General features: G+C 45.2%; 1 protein-coding gene across 5 annotated transcripts in view; it reads right to left on the bottom strand.

Moving 5' to 3' along the window:
• The window catches only part of INPP4B (inositol polyphosphate-4-phosphatase type II B), a 519,946-nt gene that overhangs the window by 371,507 nt on the left and 122,033 nt on the right, over positions 1 to 26,406 (bottom strand). For 3 of the 5 annotated variants that reach the window (XM_066573708.1, XM_066573704.1, XM_066573710.1), the window contains one exon: positions 16,144 to 16,359. In XM_066573708.1, the coding sequence (XP_066429805.1) occupies positions 16,144 to 16,170 (27 nt within the window). In that variant the 5' untranslated portion in view covers positions 16,171 to 16,359. The remainder of the gene's footprint in view (positions 1 to 16,143; positions 16,360 to 26,406) is intronic. The other 2 variants (XM_066573709.1, XM_066573706.1) reach the window with 1 other exon arrangement.

Here is a 26,406-nt window from a genome sequence, read left to right as displayed (position 1 = left end):
GTACAGAATAGAGATGAGCGAACACCAAAATGTTCGGGTGTTCGTTATTCGTAACGAACTTCCCGTGATGCTCGAGGGTTCGTTTCGAACAACGAACCCCATTGAAGTCAATGGGCGACCAGAACATTTTTGTATTTCGCCGATGCTCGCTAAGGTTTTCATGTGTGAAAATCTGGGCAATTCAGGAAAGTGATGGGAATGACACAGTGACGGATAGGGCAGGCGAGGGGCTACATGTTGGGCTGCATCTCAAGTTCCCAGGTCCCACTATTAAGCCACAATACCGGCAAGAGTGGGCCCCCCCCCTCCCAACAACTTTTACTTCTGAAAAGCCCTCATTAGCATGGCATACCTTTGCTAAGCACCACACTACCTCCAACAAAGCACAATCACTGCCTGCATGACACTCCACTGACACTTCTCCTGGGTTACATGCTGCCCAACCGCCCCCCCTCCCCCCCACAGCGCACACCAAAGTGTCCCTGCGCAGCCTTCAGCTGCCCTCATGCCACACCACGCTCATGTCTATTTAGAATTGCGTCTGCCATGACGAGGGACCGCAGGCACACACTGCAGAGGTTGGCACGGCTAGGCAGCGACCCTCTTTAAAAGTGGCGGAGCGATAGCCCACAATGCTGTACAGAAGCAATGAGAAATAGAATCCTGTGCCACCGCCATCAGGAGCTGCACACGTGGGCATAGCAATGGGGAACCTATGTGCCACACACTATTCATTCTGTCAAGGTGTCTGCATGCCCCAGTCAGACCGGGCTTTTTAATTCATAGACACAGGCAGGTACAACTCCCTATTGTGAAGTCCCTGTCGACCCACAGCATGGGTGGCTCCCTGGAACCCACTGGCGGTACACAGAAATATCCCATTGCATTGCCCAACACAGCTGAGGTAGTAATGTCGTGCTTAATGCAGGTGGGCTTCGGCCCACACTGCATGCCCCAGTCTGACTGGGGTTCTTTATAAGTGTACAGATGTAGTAAAAACTCCGTGTGCACCTACAGCATGGGTGGGTGCCAGGAAGCCACCGGCGGTACATAGAAATATCCCATTGCATTGCCCAACACAGCTGAGGTAGTAATGTTGTGCTTAACCCTTTCCAATCCAATTTGTATATGGTTTTCCTAGGGGGCTTACTCTTTTTCTGCTGTTATACAACGGCGCTATATGCTGGCTAAAGCCAGTACTGCATGAGCTGACACGTAGGATAGGCTCCGACAGCAGAGAGGCTGGCAATATACAGTAAGAGAACCCCGACGGACGTCTACCAACAACGGAGCTGTACAGCCTTAAACCCTAATGTCTTCACAGGTCACACAGTGGACTGGAAAGGGTTAATGCAGGTGGGCTTCGGCCCACACTGCATGCCCCAGTCAGACTGGGGTTCTTTACAAGTGGACACATGTAGGTTTAACTCCCTGTGGACCCACTGCCTGGGTGGGTGCCAGGAAGCCACCGGCGGTACATAGAAATATCCCATTGCATTGCCCAACACAGCTGAGGTAGTAATGTCGTGCGTAATACAGGTGGGCTTCGGCCCACACTGCATGCCCCAGTCAGACGGGTTCTTTAGAAGTGTACAGAAGTATTAAAAACTCAGTGTGCACCTACAGCATGGGTGGCTCCCTGGAACCCACCGGCGGTACACAAAAATATCCCATTGCATTGCCCAACACAGCTGAGGTAGTAATGTCGTGCGTAATGCAGGTGGGCTTCGGCCCACACTGCATGCCCCAGTCAGACTGGGGTTCTTTACAAGTGGACACATGTAGGTTTAACTCCCTGTGGACCCACTGCCTGGGTGGGTGCCAGGAAGCCACCGGCGGTACATAGAAATATCCCATTGCATTGCCCAACACAGCTGAGGTAGTAATGTCGTGCGTAATACAGGTGGGCTTCGGCCCACACTGCATGCCCCAGTCAGACGGGTTCTTTAGAAGTGTACAGAAGTATTAAAAACTCAGTGTGCACCTACAGCATGGGTGGCTCCCTGGAACCCACCGGCGGTACACAAAAATATCCCATTGCATTGCCCAACACAGCTGAGGTAGTAATGTCGTGCGTAATGCAGGTGGGCTTCGGCCCACACTGCATGCCCCAGTCAGACTGGGGTTCTTTACAAGTGGACACATGTAGGTTTAACTCCCTGTGGACCCACTGCCTGGGTGGGTGCCAGGAAGCCACCGGCGGTACATAGAAATATCCCATTGCATTGCCCAACACAGCTGAGGTAGTAATGTCGTGCGTAATACAGGTGGGCTTCGGCCCACACTGCATGCCCCAGTCAGACGGGTTCTTTAGAAGTGTACAGAAGTATTAAAAACTCAGTGTGCACCTACAGCATGGGTGGCTCCCTGGAACCCACCGGCGGTACACAAAAATATCCCATTGCATTGCCCAACACAGCTGAGGTAGTAATGTCGTGCGTAATGCAGGTGGGCTTCGGCCCACACTGCATGCCCCAGTCAGACTGGGGTTCTTTACAAGTGGACACATGTAGGTTTAACTCCCTGTGGACCCACTGCCTGGGTGGGTGCCAGGAAGCCACCGGCGGTACATAGAAATATCCCATTGCATTGCCCAACACAGCTGAGGTAGTAATGTCGTGCGTAATACAGGTGGGCTTCGGCCCACACTGCATGCCCCAGTCAGACGGGTTCTTTAGAAGTGTACAGAAGTATTAAAAACTCAGTGTGCACCTACAGCATGGGTGGCTCCCTGGAACCCACCGGCGGTACACAAAAATATCCCATTGCATTGCCCAACACAGCTGAGGTAGTAATGTCGTGCGTAATGCAGGTGGGCTTCGGCCCACACTGCATGCCCCAGTCAGACTGGGGTTCTTTACAAGTGGACACATGTAGGTTTAACTCCCTGTGGACCCACTGCCTGGGTGGGTGCCAGGAAGCCACCGGCGGTACATAGAAATATCCCATTGCATTGCCCAACACAGCTGAGGTAGTAATGTCGTGCGTAATACAGGTGGGCTTCGGCCCACACTGCATGCCCCAGTCAGACGGGTTCTTTAGAAGTGTACAGAAGTATTAAAAACTCAGTGTGCACCTACAGCATGGGTGGCTCCCTGGAACCCACCGGCGGTACACAAAAATATCCCATTGCATTGCCCAACACAGCTGAGGTAGTAATGTCGTGCGTAATGCAGGTGGGCTTCGGCCCACACTGCATGCCCCAGTCAGACTGGGGTTCTTTACAAGTGGACACATGTAGGTTTAACTCCCTGTGGACCCACTGCCTGGGTGGGTGCCAGGAAGCCACCGGCGGTACATAGAAATATCCCATTGCATTGCCCAACACAGCTGAGGTAGTAATGTCGTGCGTAATACAGGTGGGCTTCGGCCCACACTGCATGCCCCAGTCAGACGGGTTCTTTAGAAGTGTACAGAAGTATTAAAAACTCAGTGTGCACCTACAGCATGGGTGGCTCCCTGGAACCCACCGGCGGTACACAAAAATATCCCATTGCATTGCCCAACACAGCTGAGGTAACGTCAGCTGTAATGCAGGTGGGCTAAAAATTAATTTGATTACACTGTAGGCGAGGGCCCACAAAAATTGCTGTATCAACAGTACTAATGTACATCCCAAAAATTGGCCATGGCCAGCCAAGAGGGCAGGTGAAACCCATTAATCGCTTTGGTTAATGTGGCTTAAGTGGTAACTAGGCCTGGAGGCAGCCCAGTGTAACGAAAAATTGGTTCAAGTTAAAGTTCCAATGCTTTTAAGCGCATTGAAACTTATAAAAATTGTTCAGAAAAATTATTTGAGTGAGCCTTGTGGCCCTAAGAAAAATTGCCCGTTCAGCGTGATTACGTGAGGTTTCAGGAGGAGGAGCAGGAGGAGGAGGAGGAGGAATATTAGACACAGATTGATGAAGCAGAAATGTCCCCGTTTTGGATGGTGAGAGAGAACGTAGCTTCCATCCGCGGGTGCAGCCTACGTATTGCTTACGTATCGCTGCTGTCCGCTGGTGGAGAACAGAAGTCTGGCGAAATCCAGCCTTTGTTCATCTTGATGAGTGTTAGCCTGTCGGCACTGTCGGTTGACAAGCGGCTACGCTTATCTGTGATGATTCCCCCAGCCGCACTAAACACCCTCTCCGACAACACGCTAGCCGCAGGACAAGCAAGCACCTCAAGGGCATACAGGGCTAGTTCAGGCCACGTGTCCAGCTTCGACACCCAGTAGTTGTAGGGGGCAGAGGCGTCACCAAGGATGGTCGTGCGATCCGCTACGTACTCCCTCACCATCCTTTTGCAGTGCTCCCGCCGACTCAGCCGTGACTGGGGAGCGGTGACACAGTCTTGGTGGGGAGCCATAAAGCTGGCCAGGCCCTTAAAGACTGTTGCACTGCCTGGGATGTACATGCTGCTCGATCTACGCACATCCCCTGCAACATGGCCCTCGGAACTGCGCCTTCTGCCACTAGCGCTGTCGGCTGGGAATTTTACCATCAGCTTGTCCGCAAGGGTCCTGTGGTATAGCAACACTCTCGAACCCCTTTCCTCTTCGGGAATGAGAGTGGGCAGGTTCTCCTTATACCGTGGATCGAGCAGTGTGTACACCCAGTAATCCGTAGTGGCCAGAATGCGTGCAACGCGAGGGTCACGAGAAAGGCATCCTAACATGAAGTCAGCCATGTGTGCCAGGGTACCTGTACGCAACACATGGCTGTCTTCACTAGGAAGATCACTTTCAGGATCCTCCTCCTCCTCCTCCTCCTCAGGCCATACACGCTGAAAGGATGACAGGCAATCAGCCGGTGTACCGTCAGCAGCGGGCCAAGCTGTCTCTTCCCCCTCCTCCTCATGCTCCTCCTCCTCCTCCTGTACGCGCTGAGAAATAGACAGGAGGGTGCCCTGACTATCCAGCGGCATACTGTCTTCCCCCGCCCCCGTTTCCGAGCGCAAAGCAGCTGCCTTTATGGTTTGCAGGGAATTTCTCAAGATGCATAGCAGAGGAATGGTGACGCTAATGATTGTAGCATCGCCGCTCACCACCTGGGTAGACTCCTCAAAATTACCAAGGACATGGCAGATGTCTGCCAACCAGGCCCACTCTTCTGAAAGGAATTGAGGAGGCTGACTCCCACTGCGCCGCCCATGTTGGAGTTGGTATTCGACTATAGCTCTCCGTTGTTCATAGAGCCTGGCCAACATGTGGAGCGTAGAGTTCCACCGTGTGGGCACGTCGCACAGCAGTCGGTGCACTGGCAGCTTAAAGTGATGTTGCAGGGTGCGCAGGGTGGCAGCGTCCGTGTGGGACTTGCGGAAATGTGCGCAGAGCCGGCGCGCCTTTACGAGCAGGTCTGACAAGCGTGGGTAGCTTTTCAGAAACCGCTGAACCACCAAATTAAAGACGTGGGCCAGGCATGGCACGTGCGTGAGGCTGCCAAGCTGCAGAGCCGCCACCAGGTTACGGCCGTTGTCACACACGACCATGCCCGGTTGGAGGCTCAGCGGCGCAAGCCAGCGGTCGGTCTGCTGTGTCAGACCCTGCAGCAGTTCGTGGGCCGTGTGCCTCTTATCGCCTAAGCTGAGTAGTTTCAGCACGGCCTGCTGACGCTTGCCCACCGCTGTGCTGCCACACCGCGCGACACCGACTGCTGGCGACATGCTGCTGCTAACACATCTTGATTGTGAGACAGAGGAGGAGGAGGAGGAGGAGGGTGCTTTAGTGGAGGAAGCATACACCTCCGCAGATACCAGCACCGAGCTGGGGCCCGCAATTCTGGGGGTGGGTAGGACGTGAGCGGTCCCAGGCTCTGACTCTGTCCCAGCCTCCACTAAATTCACCCAATGTGCCGTCAGGGAGATGTAGTGGCCCTGCCCGCCTGTGCTTGTCCACGTGTCCGTAGTTAAGTGGACCGTGGCAGTAACCGCGTTGGTGAGGGCGCGCACAATGTTGCGGGAGACGTGGTCGTGCAGGGCTGGGACGGCACATCGGGAAAAGTAGTGGCGACTGGGAACTGAGTAGCGCGGGGCCGCCGCCTCCATGATACTTTTGAAGGACTCCGTTTCCACAACCCTATACGGCAGCATCTCAAGGCTGATGAATTTTGCGATGCGGACGGTTAACGTTTGAGCGTGCGGGTGCGTGGCGGCGTACTTGCGCTTGCGCTCGAACACTTGCGCAAGCGACGGCTGAACGGTGCGCTGAACTACACTGCTGGATGGGGCCGAGGACAGCGGAGATGAGGGTGTGGGTGCAGGCCATGAGGCGGTAGTGCCTGTGTCCTGAGAGGGGGGTTGCATCTCAGTGGCAGGTTGGGGCACAGGGGGAGAGGCAGGGGTGCAAACCGGAGACGGTGAACGGCCTTTGTCCCACCTTGCGGGGTGCTTGGCCATCATATGTCTGCGCATGGTGGTGGTGGTGAGGCTGTTGGTGTTGGCTCCCCGGCTGAGCTTTGCGCGACAAAGGTTGCACACCACTGTTCGTCGGTCGTCAGGCGTCTCTGTGAAAAACTGCCAGACCTTAGAGCACCTCGGCCTACGCAGGGTGGCATGGCGCGAGGGGGCGCTTTGGGAAACACTTGGTGGATTATTCGGTCTGGCCCTGCCTCTACCCCTGGCCACCGCACTGCCTCTTGCAACCTGCCCTGCTGATGCCCTTGACTCCCCCTCTGAAGACCTGTCCTCCTGAGTAAGCGTTGCACACCAGGTGGGGTCAGTCACCTCATCGTCCTGCTGCTCTTCCTCCGAATCCTCTGTGCGCTGCTCCCTGGGACTTACTGCCCTTACTACTACCTCACTGCAAGACAACTGTGTCTGATCGTCATCGTCCTCCTCACCCACAGAAAGTTGTTGAGACAGTTGGCGGAAGTCCCCAGCCTCTTCCCCCGGACCCCGGGAACTTTCGAATGGTTGGGCATCAGTGACGATAAACTCCTCTGGTGGGAGAGGAACCGCTGCTGCCCAATCTAAGCAGGGGCCCGAGAACAGTTCCTGGGAGTGTTCCCGCTCCTGAGCAGGTGTCATTGTAGTGGACTGAGGAGGCTGGGAGGAAGGAGGAGCAGCAGACAGAGGATTCGGATTGGCAGCAGTGGACGGCGCAGAACTGCGGGTAGACGATAGGTTGCTCGAAGCACTTTCTGCCATCCAGGACAGGACCTGCTCACACTGCTCATTTTCTAATAACCGTCTCCCGCGTGGACCCATTAATTGGGCGATGAATGTGGGGACGCCAGAAACGTGCCTCTCTCCTAATCGCGCAGCAGACAGCTGCGACACACCTGGATCAGGAGCTTGGCCTGTGCCCACACCCTCACTTGGCCCTCCGCGTCCTCGGCCACGTCCACGTCCACGTCCTCTAGGCTTACCCCTACCCCTCAGCATGCTGTATTACCAGTGATTAGATTTCCCAGGCAGGAAATAAATTGGCGCAAGACTGCAGGCCAAATATAATTTTTGCCCTTTTTGGAAAACGAAAGGCCCCACTGCCTCTAGTGAATGAATTATCTAAGTTTAATAACTGTGCTGTGTCCCTGCTTATGTGTCACAGAACGTGAGGGTAGCAGAGTTATTATAACTCTTGGAGAGCAGGTATTTTTTTTTCCCAATTAAGGAAAGCAAATGGCGAACCCAGCAGTAAAGCGTAGCTGGCTGCGTATGATTTAGCAATGTTTTTCACGCAGCTCACACGTCTACACAGGCGTAAGGACGGACACAGGCTGGACAAATAGATTTCTTTTCAGTTTTTTCCCACCAACAGGCAGCACTGCGTATATTCAATGAACCTGCGAAGTTTAATAACTGCGCTGTGTCCCTGCTTATGTGTCACAGAACGTGAGGGTAGCAGAGTTATTATAACTCTTGGAGAGCAGGTATTTTTTTTCCCAATTAAGGAAAGCAAATGGCGAACCCAGCAGTAAAGCGTAGCTGGCTGCGTATGATTTAGCAATGTTTTTCACGCAGCTCACACGTCTCCACAGGCGTAAGGACGGACACAGGCTGGACAAATAGATTTGTTTTCAGTTTTTTCCCACCAACAGGCAGCACTGCGTATATTCAATGAACCTGCGAAGTTTAATAACTGCGCTGTGTCCCTGCTTATGTGTCACAGAACGTGAGGGTAGCAGAGTTATTATAACTCTTGGAGAGCAGGTATTTTTTTCCCCAATTAAGGAAAGCAAATGGCGAACCCAGCAGTAAAGCGTAGCTGGCTGCGTATGATTTAGCAATGTTTTTCACGCAGCTCACACGTCTACACAGGCGTAAGGACGGACACAGGCTGGACAAATAGATTTCTTTTCAGTTTTTTCCCACCAACAGGCAGCACTGCGTATATTCAATGAACCTGCGAAGTTTAATAACTGCGCTGTGTCCCTGCTTATGTGTCACAGAACGTGAGGGTAGCAGAGTTATTATAACTCTTGGAGAGCAGGTATTTTTTTTCCCAATTAAGGAAAGCAAATGGCGAACCCAGCAGTAAAGCGTAGCTGGCTGCGTATGATTTAGCAATGTTTTTCACGCAGCTCACACGTCTCCACAGGCGTAAGGACGGACACAGGCTGGACAAATAGATTTGTTTTCAGTTTTTTCCCACCAACAGGCAGCACTGCGTATATTCAATGAACCTGCGAAGTTTAATAACTGCGCTGTGTCCCTGCTTATGTGTCACAGAACGTGAGGGTAGCAGAGTTATTATAACTCTTGGAGAGCAGGTATTTTTTTCCCCAATTAAGGAAAGCAAATGGCGAACCCAGCAGTAAAGCGTAGCTGGCTGCGTATGATTTAGCAATGTTTTTCACGCAGCTCACACGTCTCCACAGGCGTAAGGACGGACAGAGGCTGGACAAATAGATTTGTTTTCAGTTTTTTCCCACCAAAAGGCAGCACTGCGTATATTCTATGAATAATAACTGTGTTGTGGCCCTGCCTATACAATTCTTTCCCTGCAGTATCAATGGAGGGTGCAATGCTCTGCAGAGGCGATTTTGAGAAGCCCAAAAAAAATGCAGCACAGCCAACAGCAGCCTGGACAGTACTGCACACGGATAAATATGGCCCTAGAAAGGACCGTTGAGGTTCTTGAAGGCTACACTCACTCCTAACACTCTCCCTGCCTATGCAGCACTTCTGTCCCTAATGCCAGGTGCAACGGTCTGCAGAGGCGATTTTGAGAAAGAAAAAAAAATCCCACTGCTAACAGCAGCCAACACACAGCTATCAGTGGCCCTAATAAGGACCTTTGGGGGGTCTTGAAGCCTACACTAACTACCAATTCTTTCCCTACAGCAGCTCCGGTATAAACAGCACTGTCCCTCATCTAACTCACACCGCATCTGAGGCGAGCCGCGGGAGGGGCCGACTTTTATATTAGGCGAACACCTGATCTCGCCAGCCACTCACAGCAGGGGGGTGGTATAGGGCTTAAACGTTGCAGGGGGAAGTTGTAATGCCTTCCCTGTCTTTCAATTGGCCAGAAAAGCGCGCTAACGTCTCAGGGAAGGAAGTGAAAGTAACCAGAACACCGCATGGTGTTCGTCACGAATAACGAACATCCCGAACACCCTAATATTCGCACGAATATCAAGCTCGGACGAACGCGTTCGCTCATCTCAAGTACAGAATCATAATGTACCCAGTGAACAGATTGGTAGGCAGGAAAGGTATTGAAGAAGATCAAACAGCAACGAAACTAAAGCCTATAATATACAGTATATGTTGTACATCATAGGGTTTGTCCCCATTGGGGCTCACAATCTAAATTCAACTACAAGTATGTTTTTTGGCGTGTGAAAGGAAACTCGAGAACCCAGAGGAAACCCATGCAAACATGCGGAGAACATACAAACTCCATGCTGTTGTTGTCCTTGCTAACTTAGACTTGAACCCAGGATCCCAGCACTGCAAGGCAACAGTGATAACCACTGAGCCACCACGTTGTCCTATATCAGCTTTCTAAGCTTTAGTGAGTTTGACATACAAGGGAGAATGGGTATTTAAAGGGCTATTCCTATGTCAATGTGTTTGAAATCACATACAATGTTTCTTTCCAAAATGCTCCGTTCTCCAGGTATTACAGATCTTGATTCCTCTGCACTTCCACAGAAAAAGACAACATCTTATATGGAAACTATTAGCAGAGCACAACAGTAGCTGGTGGCAGGAAGCTAGGATGGGTGCATGTGTCGCTGATATCTCGGCCACCACATTTAGATTAAAGAAGTGCATAAGTGCTTGCTTCTGCTGCACTTCTTTCCATAGAAAAGGTAGCCTTAAATGGGGAAAATTGGCTTTTATCTCATTGGGTTTTTTTTTGTGCCTTCCTCTGGATCAACATTGGGGATTAATAGGCTAAACTGAATCAACATATGTCTTTTTTGGCCTTACATACTATGATACTATGTCTGTTTCCCCAGCAACAAGCTGTAAATAACCTGAATACAGAGGAATCAATAGCTGGAGAATGGAGTATTTTGGAAATAAACATCTTATGTGTGAGTGAATTGATTTGCAATTTCAAGTACATTTAAATAAGTTTCCCAAGACGGGAATACCTCTTTAAGGTTAACTGGAGGAAGGTTCTGATCATAATTGCATTTAGCTTCAGTTCCGTTAGAATTCCATTGTTCCTGAGGGGGAAAATATTCAGCTGAACTTTTCTATCTAGTAACAAAGAAGGCAGAAGTGAATGGAGTCTGTTAACCAGTAGCAGCCATGGCAGTGTCAACTGAGCCTAATTCCTGAAATATCAAGTTTTAAGTGGAGCTAGAATCCATCATCAGTGACAGACACAAGGAATTATCTTTTAATTCCATATACTATTATAGTTTGCTCATGGCTCTTTCCTTAAGGGAAAGATCCATGAGGGGACAATACAAGGATCTCGCCCATGATCTGTTTATATCCAGGACTGAGAAGGTAACGAGAGGGCATCCACTACGTCTAGAGGAAAGCAGGTTTCACCACCAACACAGAAAGGGGTTCTTTACTGTAAGAGAAGCCACACTGTGGAACTCTCTGCCTGAGGATATGGTGATGGCAAAATCCATAGAGGAGTTGATGTCTTTCTGGAACGGAAGGATATTACAGGATATAAATCTTAGGTTAATTGTTAATCCGGGTATACAGGCAGGTAGGAACTATTAGAGGTTGATCCAGGTAGTAGTCTGATTGCCATTAGGGAGTCGGGAAGGAATTTTTCCCCTAAAAGGGCTAATTGGCTTCTGCTCTTGGGGTTTTTTGCCTTCCTCTGGATCAACAACACAGGAGGATAAACAGGCTGGACTAGATGGACATTGTCTTCATTCGGCCTTACATACTATGTTACTATGTTTATAAGCCATTGTTTACATCACTAGTATGATGTTTATTTCTACAGATTCACCCTTCAGCAGCTGAGTTAGATTTCTAATAAGTTTACCAACTTTTTTCAAAGTACATCATAAGCAGGAGAAATGTGAATACGCTGTCAGCTCCATGAGTCGGAAGACAGAGGATTACCCCATGGAACCATTTCTGTACATTCCGTTTAGTTAAAAATGTAATAAAGAACAACACTATGTGAATGAACCCCAATGAGACAACTTATTTTACTGCCTGGCACAAATAAAAACTTCCTAACAAAAAGAATTATTGCATGATGATGTCAATGTAATACCTACCAAGCAAGTATCTGTTTAATACTATGAATACACCATTGTTCTTCCCTACCACACACGTTGGTCAGAACTGCTACGGTATCTTATTTGATCTGTACTAGTTCCAAAACAAACAATTGTAGTAATGCAGTCCATTTTATTATTATGACTGCAAACACATCCATAACTCTATAGAGTCTACCATGAACAGCATCATGATGACACAAGAGATCTTAAGTGACATCAAGAAATTTTACAACTATTTATCCAGTTTGTCCAGTGCGTAATATCCACCCCACATTTCTTTTGGCTGACAAATGAAACAAACAGCGAGGCTACAAATACATAGAGGCTAATTTAGTGCAAATGATTCAGACAAGTTATGCTCATTTATTCCATCATGTGATCCTACTTGACTGCCAAGTCTATTTCAACTGCCCCTGGCATATCACTCCACTTTATAGGACTGTCCTCTTCATTCATTTCAGCTTTTCAGACAAAAAGAGAACTATTCCTGAAAGGTTCTGCACATCTTTAGCTCTACAAAGTGAGAAAATATACCAGAATCCAAGAATGCATGGCACTAATATACTTGGTCAACCATTACTGCTAAGAAGATTGCACATAAAAGAACACACATACATACAGTTCGGAGGTAGAGAGACCTGTAGGCCGATTCCTGTGGTCACATTTTCTATTCGAACATCCAAGTTGAAGTAGCAGCTTTGCCTACAGATTATATTATGGTCTGAGTTTACAGAAACATACAACATGCAGGCAAGCACAGGTTCTACACTGAAAGAAGACTTGACTTGTTTGTTAGTACTTTCAGGCACAGTGACAGAGTTGTGAGCCATGCACTGATGCACTTGGATAGCCGTCTCTTCTGATCACATTCCAAGAGTGCAAGAGTGATTGACCTGACATGCAGTCCTCCTACCAAGTTACACTAATCTATAGACTTCTACTCATAATTGGCTGCCTGGTGACTGGATGATCTGAGGAAAGGAAAACAATACACAGAAGAAGAACCTTTTTTATAATAGTGATCTTTTCCCCTTTTTCCTAATTACCACTCTCACCCCCCCCCCATTCTATTGAAATTGCCGACTGATTGTTTTTAATGGAAGTGTGAAATCAGAGATTAATTTCATAATTATTTCATTAATAAGCTGATCTGTTAGCACCAAGCAGCAAATTTAACTTTGAATTAGCTACAAAGTCCCCTTATATAAAGAACCCCCAAATAAATCAAAGAGTAGTTACTTAACAGCTATGTATAGTGTATGTAGCTTGAAGCTTACTAATAGGAAAATAACCACCACCCTGATGCCAAAGTAACAAAATGTACTGTATTGTCGAATTTATATATTATATTATCACATCTCAATGATATAACCTACAGGTCCCAAAACTGGAAAAAGTAAGAAAAATGGAACAGCACAATGTCACAGACAGATATCAGAGAAGCTCCTCTACCATCTAGACAAAACTTGCAGTTAGTGAAGAGCAAACTTTTGAAAAGTTTGGCTTGGAAAGTTTGCTGAACTTTTGTAGAAGTTCAGTTCAGTCCAAATTAGTTCCAACCAAACCAGAAGTTCACCAAACCCCCGAAAACTGGTGAGAGTGTTAAACGGGGCTTGTATGGCTCTTAGACAGTGTTATACACCAGTGTTCAGGGCTAGTGTTGAGTGAGCTGAACCAACAGAACCATGTTTTTGTAGAATAAAGCTAAGAGTTTAGTTCGGGTTCATGCTGAACTGAACTTTAAATAACATTTGACTCAAAACAGAGTTCTACTGGTTCAGTTAGCTCAACACTACTTGTGGTCTTGTGAACAACAGCACACAATTCTGTTGTAGTACAAAAAGTATTTGTCAGGCACTCATGCATCAACAGTATAGCAGTAAAACTTCGGACCATAGTAGCAGTGGAGTCTAAGCATGAAAGGCCCCAGTTAATGTTGCCCATATACTACTGGCGTATAACAAAAAAATACTTTTTGTATTACACCAGTTTAATGAGCTGTCATTCAAACTACAAGATCAGCCCATAGTTCTCGGCATTTGCACCACTAAAAGTCCCCAAGAATGGGGTGATTCCAGATTAAACCATGCTTAGAATGTATATAACTTCAACCGTACTGTATCTGGTGCCATTGGATGATCTTTCTCAGCTATGTATGGTTTACGTTTAGAGATGAGCGAGCATACTCGATAAGGCAAACTACTCGAGCAAGTAGTGCCTTATTCGAGTACCTGCCCGCTCGTCTCTAAAGATTCAGGTGCCGGCAGGGGGCGGGGAGCGGCGGGGGAGAGCAGGGAGGAATGGAGGGGAGATCTCTCTCTCCCTTTCTCCCCCCCCCCCCCGCTCCCCCCTGCTCAACGCCGCAACTCACCTGTCACCTGCGCCGGCAGCCGAATCTTTAGAGACGAGCGGGCAGGTACTCGAATAAGGCACTACTCGCTCGAGTAGTTTGCCTTATCGAGTATGCTCGCTCATCTCTATTTACGTTCATAGACTTTCCATTGCATCTTTGGTCAATAAATCTATCGATCATCCTTTTTTTTTCCCATCGTTCTGCACCCTTTCTTTTTTCTGTTTACTTCTTTCTATAATTTTTAACCCTACAAGGGCTTATTCACATGGGCATATGCAATTTTGGTTAGTGAAAAACGCACTATTTTCAATGCATGTGTATGTGAGTTCTTGGTGCATATTTGGTGCATATGGGCAGTTTTTATATTTATGTTGCATCTGTGTGTCATCTGTCTTTCACAAACACAAAAAACAAACTCAAGAAGGCCCAAGTGATGCCAGTTTTGTTGCTACCTACGTAAAACAGTGTGTGCAAAAACCCCACAGTAAATGATAATGTGTGTTTTCTGCGTTTTCACCCACAGACTTTAATTGGCGATTTTGTTTTGTAAATACGGACCTAAATAGGACCTGCTATGATCTTTGTTTACGTGCAACACTGGTCCATGTAAAAAATGCCTGAATATACAATATTAATTCAATGGGTCTGTATTCTGTCCATATCCATTCAGTAAAAAACACAGACTGAATATGGACAGAATGAATGAGCCCAAAGGAAGAGTTCTACTACAAAACTTTTATGTTGTTTGTTTCTTTTATCTTTTTTTATGTTGACATCATTTTTCAAACTGTTTATTGATAGAGAATGTACATCTTATGCAATTTTGCATTTATATCATTCATTGGATTGTCCATTTTATTGTTATATTTGAAGAAAAATGCCAATAAAAAATCTACTTGGAACCATTCTTCAGGGATGGAGGACACTGTTCTTTAAGAAACTAAGACTTAAAGATCAAAGTCCGAACAAATTAAATGGCCACTTCAGGCTTGCCTATATCAGACCTGAAAAGCTGACCGATGTGTTCAATCATCCACACTCCAACAAGCAAGCAAAATTTCTAAGACCTTGTCAAAATCATTCCTATTACCAGTAGCCTCAACCCTTCTTGAAATTAAGGCAAAAGAAAGATGGTGTTACCAAGAGGAGAGACCAGTTATGTAATCACAGTCACATTTGATACAACTGTAATTCTATGCACAAGCATCGACGCATGTTCATATTAGCATAGAGAAGTTACGTATAACAAGACGCATCCATTATACAGCCAAATCATCTACAATGAAGCCTGACCCAACACATATGCAAATGTGGACATTTAGAAAAAAATCTCTGTGCATCCCTGTGCCCAGAACAAAGTTTCCATTCAGAACGCTGTACATTGCAGCAGGTAAAGCTAAATCTCCTAGACATACCCATGCATAATTAATTTCCCAAATCAGCCAAAAATGTTATGATGAATGCAAAACAAAACTCTAGCCACATTAAAGAACATCATAAATAAATAAGTAGGAACCAAACTGTCCATTCAAGTTCTAAACAATGTGACACAGAAGATACCAATCAGCTTCCGTTACTCTTCTCAGCTTCTTAAAAAGAGAACAGACATAATCCAAAGTTCTAAGCATGATAAGAAATCTTCAAGACAAAGCTTTCCACACTGCTAGCCAAGGACGCATGTTCATAGAATACAGGTTTTCCGAAGGGTGAGTACTTACTTAATGTTTTGCTAACATTGATATAACAGGTTACCAGATTGCTGTGAAGAGGCCCATTTGTACAAGCCATATTTCTTGTAAGGTTATTTGCAGTGTTTAATTTAATCCATCTGTTCTCTTTCTTAGGCTGCAGAAAAGCAGGAGCCGTGCTCCATTGAGCTTTCAATACGGCTGCAGTTAACCCCTCTCCCACTAAGCCCAGGGATAAGCTCAAGAAAAGCATCCTCACTCAAACCAACAGCAGAAATAAGGGCTTGGTTCATAAAAAATGAATGCAGAATATACATTTTTAAAGAGCCGGAGCTCAGTCTCTGTGGCCTTTGAGCATAGACCAAAACAGCATTTGCCAGGCTTGAAAACATCCACTTATCACTTTAAAGTGTAATTAGGGAGCTCAGCAAATAGAAAATGGCACATCCAGTCCACTTACCCTGTCCATTGCTAGCTTTAATGTCATTCTAGAGAGCCCTGAAGTGGATGGAGGCAGACAAGAAGTGAGAAATGAATAAAGTGCCAGCGGGATACTCACAGTTTCTTGAGACTTATCCTTGACATCATACACCGTGAGCTTTATTTTAGTTTCTTCGTAGATGGGATACTCCGAGGGAAACGTCACACCAGTCAGAAACAGTGGATCTCTTGTTCCCTGTATAGCACAAGCAGACAGACTGAGCTCAATGAGGTGGCAGCTGCTGGCAGCACAGAAAGCAACTGACAGACAAGCGTACAGACAAGCGGCCGAAGGACAAAAAAAAGAGATATTAATTTCAAAGGACAATTTGTCTTCCCTCCAAAGTCCGGAGTCGGTGGTCTCTCTTGGTGCATCAGCTGGGCATAGTGATGCGTCTGGATGGTCCAGCAGTCTAATGGAGTGCTCAGTAACGGAGTGTCATCATTTATAAGAAGCGTTATTGGCGTGTGGAAATAAACTGTTTATTTCCTATGCCAGCCTGCTTTTAAAAGTGTTTCCTTAGGGCCAGCTGTCACAGTGCTTTGTGTCTCTTTTGAAGGGACGTGTGCTGTAATTTGTACAAACAGCCAGAAACTATTCTGATTAAGCCACACCAGTGAAGGGAGCTGTAATGAGGGCAGCATTTGGGGATTACATCCACACAAGTCAAACATTCAGCTGACAATGATATCTATTTCGACAAACCCTGTTTGCTGTCAGGTTCACGTACAGATTTAGACTTTGTTCTTGACAGTTGCCTTTTATCCATTCACTCTATTTTATAACACCCAGTTGACCTAAATATCCAATGAGAACATCTGTTTTAAAATACAGCTAATAATGTTCTTGTATCCGTCAGGACGGGTAATTCACCTGAACAGCAGTAGTATTTTTAGAAATGGCAGGAAATGACTTCTATGGGTCTCGAAAAAGTAGCCTAAACTGTGCTTTACGCAGAGCTGTATAGAAATGTGTGCATTCAAAATGACAGGCCGGCCTATTTGTTAGAAATCAAACTGGGAGCAAAGAACTAATGCTGATCCTAAAAGTAATTGTATTAAACCGCAGTTATTTCACATAAACAGTAATTGATGGTCAATGTCTAAAGACTGGATGCTGTCATGTCGCTTGCATTAAAGTTTAAAGCATACCTGAGTTTTTCAAACAATTTTCAGAAACAGCCCAGATCTTCACTGGCTGCTGCTTCGCTGCTGTTTGCACCCAGTATGGGCTCTATCAATTCAGTTTTCCATGTAGATTTGCTTATAGCCATTCTGGCAGGACTGTACTGGCCAGGTCTTTCTCTCCCATACTTCCCATGCTGCCTTGTTTAGCCCTGCAATGCCTTTTCCTCTGTCAGTGACTCTATGTCCCTGTTACTAGAGAAGCCGAATGCCTAATGACAGGCAGTGGTTTGCAAAGGTGCTGGAAGGGAGCCCCCTAGTGGCAGACACTTCACACTTGATTTTCAGTGGTAAAAAAAAAAAAGTATATTACAAGATTAATGAGACACACATAGGCTTTTAGATGAGCAGAAGTTGTGCAAATAGTTAGTGACCATTTACATGGAGTTCTCCTTTGGATGAAATTGAAATGTACATGCTATGTTGCAGATTAGTAAAATAAAGTGTAAAGGGGTAACCCTCATTCTCCCTTACAATGTTTGATTTTCTTGTGTTGCCTTCATGTCGGTTGCTGTCCCTGTTGCTGTCTCTGATGCACAGTACACCTGTGTACTTTATAGAGAGTAGAATGCTTGCTCCATGTGGTGGTGATGCCAGCTTCTGCCCATGTGACTGAGCACCAGAATACTGTTTTTGTCACTCCGGTGCCATGTCTCTGATCTCAACTGGAGTGGACTGCTGGTGCAATTAGAGCACAGTTAGCACTGTGTCCAACAAGGATCTAGCATCCTGTGTGTTAGGCCTCATGTCCACTGGGAAAATCAGGCCCGCTACGGATTCTCCATGGAGAATCTGTAGCGGGTCCCTCCTGCCCCGCGGACATGAGGCATTAAAATAAGAATAAACTCACCTGCTGCGATCCGTGCGTGTCTTCCCTTCTTCGCGGCCGGATCTTCTTTTTCTGCCGGGTGGATGTGCTTGGCACGCTGGCTGCGTGCCGCGCGCATGCTCCGGGCACACCTGCCGGGCCGAAGAAAGAAGATCCTGTCGCGAAGGAAGGAAGACCTGCATCACCCGGAGCAGGTGAGTTTAATTCAGGCGCGGGTCTCTTGCGGATCCGGACAGCTTCCATAGGCTGCAATAGAAGCCTGCGGGAGCCGTCCCCGTGGGAGACCCGCACCTAAATGGAACATGTCCATTTTTTTTCATGCTCCAGAAAATTTTAAATTCACTTTCATTGACCATCCGCGGGTATTTATCTACCCGCGGGTGGTCAATGCATCCCTATGGGGTGCGGATCCGCGTGCGGGTGATCCGCTGCAGATTTTAATTGTTCTTTTTCCCGTGGACATGAGGCCTTAATGTTATACTGCTGCTGCAAAGTAGTTCAGCGGTTCTTTATAGAGATGAAACCCCTTTTGCAAAAGGGCTTGAACTAGGCATTGTGAATATTAAGTGACTGGTGCAACCCTGCGAGTTGTGTATAGACAATGCAGACTATGGCAGAAGGGAGGCACTCAGGAACGCACAGTGGCACAGTACGTTGGGAAATTAGACAGTCTTTGGCCCAATTGGACTTAATGAAAGGTGTAAGGTGAGGTCATCAGTCCCGGTTAAAGAACCGCTCAATGAAGTTGGGACACTTTAAAAAAAAGAAACTATTTGCTCAACTGCAAATTTCTACCTAATTCCAAAGAGTAATGCTCCTTACAAGAGCCCATAGCGTGTTACTGACCAAAACTGTGCTTCCTTATCACCTCTATTTTATACAGAGACATACAGAAGTTTGTTCTCATTGATTTATATGGAATCTGTGAAAATAAATGCTATCAAGATCCACAGGATCCTACATTACCGAGGGGTTTTCCCATAACGCATTGACTGAACACAGCATGCAGAGTCAGAGAGGTGCTTGATACAGACCCATAGGGACTCCATGTGCTGTCGTACAAGGTTCATGCAGTTACATTGCTCCTTCTCCTACTGAACCAGGATGTTTAGAATGAACAGAGCTTTTACTCCCTTGAAGTTGCAATATGGATAAGGTACAGTGCATTTAATTGCAAGAGGCAAATAAAAAGAGAAAACAAATTCAATGAAATGTTAAAGGGTGTTTCACGAAGACAAACTCTGTTAGAACGGAAGCCAATCTGGATATCAGCTGTCACAGGCCTGTCTTGCCTACCTTTCTGTGATCAGCTGTTATCACCAGGGAAAGCTGCTTCTCGACAGGCATTTGTAGCATTAATGTGCCATAATGTAGCATTGCATGGAAAAACCTTTCAAATGAACGGCTGTCCACGTAATGCACAGACAAGCTGGGTATACCAGAGCATGGTGAGCACTTACAGAGTGGCTCTCCATTATGGCTCATAGAGAAAAATTAGGACATTTATGAGTCCACATTTCCTAACAGTGTATGTGGACAAGGCTGGGTGGTCCTTATAAGACACCGCTTTCAAGATGAATGCATTCTCTTATGGGTCTCCTGGAATAGCTCAGTAATGTTTTATATACAAAGAACAAGGAGGGAATGTGGCAGAATTGTATTGTTCAGGGTAAATATAAAAAAAAATATATATATATATATATATATATATATATATATATATAGGTGAAAGCCCTCACTGACTGACTAACTGACTCGTCACTAATCCTTTAATTTCCCGATGTCGCACAAACATGAAATTTGGCAGGAGCATTCTTTAGGTCCTAAATAGAAAAAGTAAAGGGGTCACAACTCAAACATTCAATGCTAAGTGCAAAAGTATTGGTACCCTTGTGTAATGTACCAAATCAAATTCTCTAACTTCCCGATGTCGTACAAACATGAAATTTGGAACATTATTTACGTCCTAAATAGGAAAAGTGAAAAGGTCACAACTTGATCATTCAATGCTAAGTGCAAAAGTATTAGCACCCTTATGTAATGTACCTAATTTAGGCCCCCTGTCCATGGCCGAGGCGGAATATCGCTAGTGATATTCCGCCTCAGGGACGAAGGGGGAGAGCTGACAGGTCTCAGCGGTGAGCTTATCTAACAGATAGGGTCGCTACAGAGAATCGTGGCATGCCACAATTTAAATCCCATGAGCGGAGAATCGCTATGATTCTCCTCTCATAGACCCAGGTACTGCAATTTCCATAGCAACGCTATGGAAAGCTTTACAGAGCATGGTCCACGAGCGAGTTATCGCCCGCGGATCATCGGCCGTGGACAGGCAGCCTTAAGTCTGTAATTTCCCGGTGTCATACAAACATGAAATTTGGCAGGAGGATTCTTTAGGTCCTAAATAGAAAAAGTAAAGGGGTCACAACTTGATTATTCAATGCTAAGTGCAAAAGTATTGGCACCCCTATGTAACGTAATTTCCTGTGGCCGTACAAACTTGAAATTTGGCACGACCATTCTTTAGGTCTTAAATAAGACAAATAAAGGAGTCACAACTTGATTATTCAATGCTAAGTACAAAAGTATTGGCACCCCTATGTAATGTAACTTCTCGGTGTCATACAAGCATGAAATTTTGCGTGACCATTCTTTAGGTCCTAAACAGAAAAAGTAAAGGGGGTCACAACTTGATTATCCAATGCTAATTGCAAAAGTAAGTGCACCCCTATGTAATGTAACTTCTCAGTGTTGTACAAGCGTGAAATTTGGTGTGAGCATTCTTTAGGTCCTAAATGAGGAGAGTGGGAGGGGTGGCACTTTCTGCAGAGGGACATCGGTACATGCAGCCTGAGGAGAATCTAATGCTCCTCTATGTGTATATGTATTTTATTCCTCAGTTACTCTGAAGTAACCTTGACTTCATAAAATTTTCAGTGCAAACAACATGTAAACACCTGTATCAAATTAACTTGGGCGAGGCCGGGTATATCAGCTAGTGCAGTATAGTTTTTAAAATCATGACATTAAAATGGTTACTATAAATAAAGCTCTATTAAATCAGTGTGGTACTAAATATGCTTGTATATTGTAATATATACCAGACAATAATTGGATGCCCAAGAGCATTAGCATTTATACTGAGACAGAGAAAGTATACATATATGTGCACACATATGGGAGCTCTATGGGAGCTCTACATAATAGGCTGTCAAAATAGCACAGTCACACAATGCATATTAAAGTACACATGGAAATAATCATATGGGGACTTTAACTTTTTAGACAACTTGTGCTCATGTAAAAGCCTATGTGTGTCTTATCAATCTTGTAATACACTTCTATTTAAAATATTGTTGTTTTACCTCTGTCAATCAAGTTTGAAGTGGCTGCCATTAGGGGTTTCCCAGCCTCTCTGCAATCCACTATCTGTTGTTTTGAGCTTCTGCAGTTACTGGGATGCTGGGACATTTTCTTAGCTGTTGGGGGAGATGTTATCTTCACAGGCTACTCCCCTAAACTCACAGGCTGACAAATCCGCAGACAATGGGGATTATTTACTATTACTATCTAAAAATTAGACAGTACAATTTTAGACTAGACAGTCTTAAAATGTGCCAGGATTATCATTGTGTCTCTGCTGAATGATAATTCTGTAGAATATTAAGACTGTCTAATCTGAGTTTAGACCACCTATTAGTTGGCTTAGTTTGCACTAAAAATTGTAACAAAAATTGGCGCAAGTTTGTATGCAATTTAGGCCACACCCCTTTTTGACAAATCAGAAAAACTGCTGGAAAGTGTCTGGAAATAGATGCTAGTAAATGTGGTGCAAAGCATGTAAGACACTTTTGAGATGTAATTTGTGCCAGAAAACTGTCTTATTTTGAATAGTAAATAAGCCCCGCTGTGTCTACAATCTCTGCCTTTCCTGCTGTTACAGCATGTGTGTTAGAAACATTGTACACTTTATAATGGGTTTGCTAACCATGTGGCCAGAATGCCGAATGCTTGAATCATCCTGAAAAAGCAGCTACCCTGCTGATTGGACCAGAGACATAGCAATGCAGCATGGGAAGTGAGTGAAAGGAAGTACAGGACAGTGAACTACTGGCAGGATGCTAGGTCCCCTGCCTGAAAGTGGATTGCAAACAGCAGGGCAGCATAAAAATGAGGAAGACCACGTGAAAATGAGAACTTACAGACATGAAGCAGGCTGCAAACAGCAGCAAATGTGGGTAAGGAGAACCTGGTGTATTTTAGAAAACTTGTTGAACACTTGGGTATGCTTTAATTTACAGTAACTCGATCAACCTCTTTGTGTTGTACAGTCAGCCATTGTAGGGTTTACCACAGGAATTATACTGTACAGAAAAAGACTGAAACCTGTTGTATTGCTAAGTCTGTGTGTCCCTTCTCTGTCCACAGATGATTGACAATTGAGCCTTGACTTGAAGATGCCAGACAACAGAGACTGGTCCCAAGGGACAAGCAGCCTGACAACCAAGCCCTTTCAAATAATTTACCTCAAAGCTGAACTGGCACTATACTGGTGGCATAGGAGCTTGGCACATTTACTCCATGCATTTTGCCATATCGACCTGCATCATTATTCAGATACTTTAGAAAGACACTTGTCTGACATTTCAGTTGACTTTGGCTGGATTGTTTTGCCATAATTGTAGGCACACATGTATGCCAGCATTAGTATAGGGGCACATTCTGTGTTACTGCCTGATAGACAAATGTAAGTAAAATGATGCTACAAAGAGCTAAAAAAAAAAAACTGAGCAGCAATAAAATAGTTGATCCAGCAGAACAAGCATTTATGTCATTTTCAATATTTGCATCTATATTACAGTTGGAACTTGAAAGAACATGGATCTGAGTCACAGGGTAAGAGTCAGTCATTTACTAAAACTGTGCTACCTACACAGGATGTGTGGAATAAACATAGCTTTATAGAAACGTAGCAGCTTTACTGTTCACTCTTCATTTCCGTTGAACATCCCTTGAACTACAGTGGATCATACAGGGGTCAGTTTTCTCCTGATCAAAAGGATTTTTTCAATTGAAAATAGGTCCCACTGTAGTGAATATAATACTTCCCACACCCAGTACATCTTCTCCTACCACAGCAGATTAGACTGATTGTAGGGTTTAGTTAGCATTATCCAAAACATATTGCTAATGTGTATGGGCATGTTAATGAGGACAGTAGTTAAAGTTTCCATTTAATTTGGATGGTACAGTTCTGAATCTAATAAGGTTTGCTTAAATATCAGTTATGTAATATAATATTATCAACAGCATCTTCAGTAGGATAAATGGAAACATGTTCTTTAAAAGCTAGCTACAGTGGTACACACTGGCGTAACTATAGGAGATGCAGGGGATGCGGTTGCACCCGGGCCCAGGAGCCTTAGGGGGTCCATAAGGCCTCTCTTCTCCATATAGGGAACCCAGTACTATGAATAAAGCATTATAGTTGGGGGCCCTGTTACAGGTTTTGCATTGGGGCACAGGAGCTTCAAGTTACACCTCTGCATTAAGGAGTTAAGAGAAGCTGGGTGGCCCCAAGATAAACTTTTTCACCTGGGCCCATGAGCCTTTAGCTACGCCCCTCGTGGTACACCTATACTATGACAATGGGGACACTATACTTTGGCTTTTGTCAGTCTCCCATGCCAACATTACTTTTACAAAGCCCAATATTACTGTTTGTGGATCTACAGGGTGAGTCAAAAGTCCTCATGCAGGTGTATTTTGTGGTTTGCAGGTCCACATAAGCGACGTCGCTGACAAGGGAGGAGTAGAATTTCTATGAAAAGTAATTGGACATCTGGGCAAAAATCAAAAGTAGTATTTATTTACATCTGTTAATACTTAGTGGGGCCTTGTTTGGCCTTAATGATATCATATATTCTCCGTGGCATAATTTTTACTTACATCTGACACAATTCAGCGAATATTTCCCTCCGTTCATCCTGCAGATATCTGGTGAGTTATCTCAATGAAAATGGATGCTGTTTTATTCCAGTTTGTACTGAAGATTTTCACTGGGGTTCAGGTTGGGACTCTGTGCAGGGCAGTTCAATAGTGGCACATCCATATCCTCAAACCAATGTAAAACAGCATCCAATTTGTGACAAGACACGTTGTCTTGTTGGAAGTGTTGATGATAATTCCCAGAGTATAGCCACATTGTTGGCAGCACATTATTGTATAGAATGTCAAAGTATACCTCCATATTTATGGTTCTAGCACCTACAACCAACAGGCTTTGACCATGCCACGTAAAACATCTCCAGGCTTAACTGATGGCTCAACATACTCAGGCAAAAGGTGTTCTCCGGACATCCTCCAAACCCAGGTATGTCCATTTGATTTGAAGATAGAATAGTGTGATTCATCACTCCATAGAACGTTCTTCCTTTGCTCAAGTGTCCAATGACAACATTCCTTGCAGCATTGTAGATGGGTCAATGCCTTGCACTTTGTGATGGACGGCTTGGGTGCGGTAGCATAGCCCATATATCCAATAGTGTGCAGTTCCCGTCACAAACCTCCAAGGGTCTGCATCTTATGTAGCATGGTTTGGAAAACATTACATGCTAATAAGACACAACCCATTCTACTGATAGAGGTGTCCAAATACTTTTGGTAGGATAGTGTATCCTGTAAGATTTGTATAGGAATAAACATGTATGCAGACTGTTTGGAGACTTTTGACTCATCCTGTATTTATGACATAAACTGGACTCACTAACAAAAATAAACAAAGGTTTTGTACATGGATATTCTGGTTTGGCTTACATTCCTAGTCATATTGCAAGCCCTGTTAAAAGGTTGGCCACTGACTCATAGGGTAGCACCCATTCCAATAGTTGGTGCTGTGGAGGATTATTTTGTCACTCATTTGTTCTAAGGGTGATTTTACATGGGACTATCTGTTGGGCAACAAGGCTGTCCCAGAGATAATTGTTCCTGTGCTTTTACACAGGAATGAGTATCACTGACTGAATGGAGGTGGAGCAGGTCAGGAATCATTCCGGCTCACCCACCTCCCTTCACAGTAAACAGGCAGTCGTTCATAAGTGAACAACTGCCTGTTTACACGGAACGATATGTGGTTCAGTTTCCTGCATGCAAAAACTGAACGAGAAGTGAACGACTTCTTTTTGTCTTTCAGTCGGGTCATGTATTTACACTGAACGATAATCGTTCAGTGTCTCAATGGATTGCGGGAATCCAAACGATAAGTTAAGTTTGAAGTAGTGACTATTTTTCTACTAGAAGCCAATATGTAACTCCTAGTATTAGAGCTTAGAATGCATAGATTTATTTTTTAGTATCAGCTATTAGAGATGACCGAGCTTGCTTGGATAAAGCAGTTACTCGAGCGAGCATCGCTCTTCTCGAGTAACTGCTCACTGGTCCGAGGAGAAAGGCGCGGGAAGAAAGGGGGGGGGGGGGCGGGGGTGAGTGGGGGATAGCGGGGGGAGAGAGCTCTCTCCCTCTCCCCCCCCCCCCTGCAACCCCCCGCTGCCCTCCCAAGCCTGCTCGGACCAGTAAGCAGTTACTCGAGAAGAGCAATGCTCGCTCATCTCTATTAGCTATTTGTTAGTATGGCAAATTGTTGCATTGTTTCATAAATCCACTGTATCTGTATTGAAATCTATAGACATAGGAGAGAAGAATGTTTTATCTGTTCCTTTGTGGCTGCAATATAAATGCATCATAACTTTTTAAAGTATGATAATATACTAGATTCACGCGTAGACACCATTGTTGTTGCAAATGAGAAACTTAGTAATTGCAGCATCGGACAAATATTTCAAACTTTGTACTTTTCATGCTTTCTACACAGGGTATTACTAAATGTAAGTAACCATCAATACAAACTCATAATTATTCCATCCAATTAATTATGTGGGAGCTATATAATTAAACGGTAATAAATACAGTAAGTATAGACAAATAATTACTACCATGATATATGCTTTAAATATGAGACTATAGCTAGAATCTCAGCAAGAATCCTAGCAAATGTACCTTATAATAGAGTATTTCTCATGGCTGTGTATTTTTGCCCATACTGTTCTCAGCATTGAGATCCACAGGGCAAGCAGTCAGGAAATGGAATAGAACAAGAAAGTCTTTATACCCAGGATTGTTCTGCTACATTACTGCTAATGCTAGTGAACTGATGGGAAGCATCCTGAGTAC

This window comes from Eleutherodactylus coqui, chromosome 7 (genome assembly GCF_035609145.1).
Source record: "Eleutherodactylus coqui strain aEleCoq1 chromosome 7, aEleCoq1.hap1, whole genome shotgun sequence".
NCBI lineage: Eukaryota > Metazoa > Chordata > Amphibia > Anura > Eleutherodactylidae > Eleutherodactylus > Eleutherodactylus coqui.
This window is presented reverse-complemented; position numbering and strand designations above follow the sequence as displayed.